Source organism: Musca autumnalis, unplaced genomic scaffold, assembly GCF_047663935.1.
Source record: "Musca autumnalis isolate F117 unplaced genomic scaffold, ASM4766393v1 scaffold_3, whole genome shotgun sequence".
NCBI lineage: Eukaryota > Metazoa > Arthropoda > Insecta > Diptera > Muscidae > Musca > Musca autumnalis.
The window spans coordinates 176,873,892-176,875,922 of record NW_027411866.1 but is presented as its reverse complement, the minus strand read 5'-3'; the positions used below and the strand labels follow the sequence as shown (position 1 = coordinate 176,875,922).

The following is a 2,031-nucleotide window of genomic DNA, read 5'->3' as shown; positions in this document are numbered from 1 at the left end:
TGGACCAAAAACCGTACAGTTTTTACATAATTTGTTGCCATAAACGAACAATTAATATGAAATTTTCTACAATTTTGGTTTTTGCAATACATTTCTTGCCTAACTGTATGTGCACTCTCACTTTCTCTTTTCTACACACTAGTTAAGTAGGTTAAGTAATATTTTACTATTTAGTTCTTAAGAATAATTTTACTTTCAATAAACAGTCAATGTATAGCATTCAACTGGGAAAGAAGTGTTTTCTTTCCACGCATCGGATCCCTATTCACACCCCTTATTCTCATCTTATCCACTTGACGAGGTTTGATTGATTGAAAGATTCAGTTGTGCCGTAGTATTCGACGAGATAAGATACAAACAAAAATGAGCTGCAATAGAACTTTAATGTTTTGCCTCTTGTGTTTCATGGCCTGCCATTTTGGGACTGGATCACGGACACCAAATGTAACAGCTACCGTATTAGAGAGTAAGACACCGCTATTTGCTCGGATCAATCAAAAAATAAGTATGAATTTCTTTTTATTGCGTCAGATTATCCCGATAACTTGGAAGTATCGCCATTTACCAGACTGGGCCAAAAACTATATCACATTGGCGAAAGCAAGGTATGTATGCTTGACATTAGAATGTTTACAGTGAAATTAGTAATTTTTATTCGCTACTTTTTACAAAGGTGAACTGGTTCAAAGCAAATTTGATTTGCCGAGGTATGGGCGGCTACTTGGCTTCTTTTGACAATCAACAAGAATTCAATGAACTTTCAGAGCACCTAAAAACAAATTATCCCACGGATAGATGGTTTTGGATATCAGGATCTGATTTGCATTCTGAAGGAGAATTTTATTATTACAGAACTGGTGAACCAATGAAATATGCTGCCTGGTCATCGGCGCAACCAGACAATGGCAGTAACAAAGGTGAAGGTGAAGATTGTGTTCACTTGTGGTACAAAAATTCCACATATGAAATGAATGATTGGATTTGTACCAAAGAGGCATTCTATATCTGTGAAGCCGACAAGCCTACTACGATTTTGGTTACTGTATTTTAGAAAAAAAGATTCATGGTCTGTTTTCTAAGACTATTCCAATTCAAAGTAATTTTATGCAAATGATGAAAGAATTACACACTTAAACGAAAAATAAAGAGATTTTCTAAACATAACTTTTAATATATTTTATTGTGCGCATTTGAGATATTAGACATCATTAGAATGCCTGGGGAAATTCTTTTTTTGGGCAACTATTTCAGATTATCTCAAATTTTTTAATAGTAGCGCACGCGTAACGCACAAATAACATGCGTCATATACCCAGCAAAATGTTCGATGCTAAAGATGCCATTCAATCATGAGTGCAAGTGATCTGGCATGTCATCTTTTTAGCATCTTCATCGATGAATTTGGACCCCAAAATATGGTATTCATTTTTGGATCCATAGCATGTCATTTTCACCAATGCTTTGGCATGTCATTTCCACCAATGCATTGGCATGTCATTTTCATCAACCCTTTGCAATGACATCATTACGACGAGAGTTTTAACAACGTTGATTGTGATTTCGAGTCTCCGACAAGATCAAGCTTTTTTTAAATAACTAATCTTATATATTTAGAAAAATGTGTATAAATAAAAACACAAAATTCATCTCTATTGGATCGAATGAATGACTTCAAATGCTGATGAAAAGATCGGATCTTTCACGACTTTCTTTGCTTTGGTTCAAATGCTAATGAGGAGATCGGATCTTTCACGTCTTCGTTTGAACCAATGCAAAAGATGCCATGAAATCACGTCATCGCATGGAACCCTTCCTTCAAATTTTGCTGGGATACTGAATGGTCACAGTTGGTATAATTTATAACAGCTATGAAGTGTTATCATGTGGTTCGGCATTTGATGGTGAACTAGAACAATGGATTGAATTGAAATACAATTTCATACAATTCATAATTTCAACTGCTGAATGGGACTTAACTGCCAAATGAGAATGAGAAGCAATGATGAAATTAAACTTTATTTAACATTCATG

At 34.9% G+C, this 2,031-nt stretch overlaps 1 protein-coding gene across 1 annotated transcript; it reads left to right on the top strand.

Annotated features, from left to right (window-relative positions):
* The first annotated feature begins 224 nt into the window (after positions 1-224).
* Positions 225-1,133, top strand: LOC141396695 (C-type lectin 37Db-like). Its single transcript, XM_073972328.1, has 3 exons — positions 225-466; positions 532-605; positions 674-1,133. Exons 1-3 carry the CDS (start codon positions 364-366, stop codon positions 1,049-1,051), a joined length of 555 nt encoding a protein of 184 aa, XP_073828429.1. The 5' UTR covers positions 225-363; the 3' UTR covers positions 1,052-1,133.
* The last annotated feature ends 898 nt before the right edge of the window (positions 1,134-2,031 follow it).

Coding starts and splice junctions, on each gene's coding strand:
- LOC141396695 (XM_073972328.1), top strand. CDS start 364: ATGAGCTGCAATAGAACTTTAATGTTTTGCCTCTTGTGTTTCATGGCC. Junction 467..531: donor AACAGCTACCGTATTAGAGA/GTAAGACACCGC, acceptor TTATTGCGTCAG/ATTATCCCGATAACTTGGAA. Junction 606..673: donor ATCACATTGGCGAAAGCAAG/GTATGTATGCTT, acceptor CTTTTTACAAAG/GTGAACTGGTTCAAAGCAAA.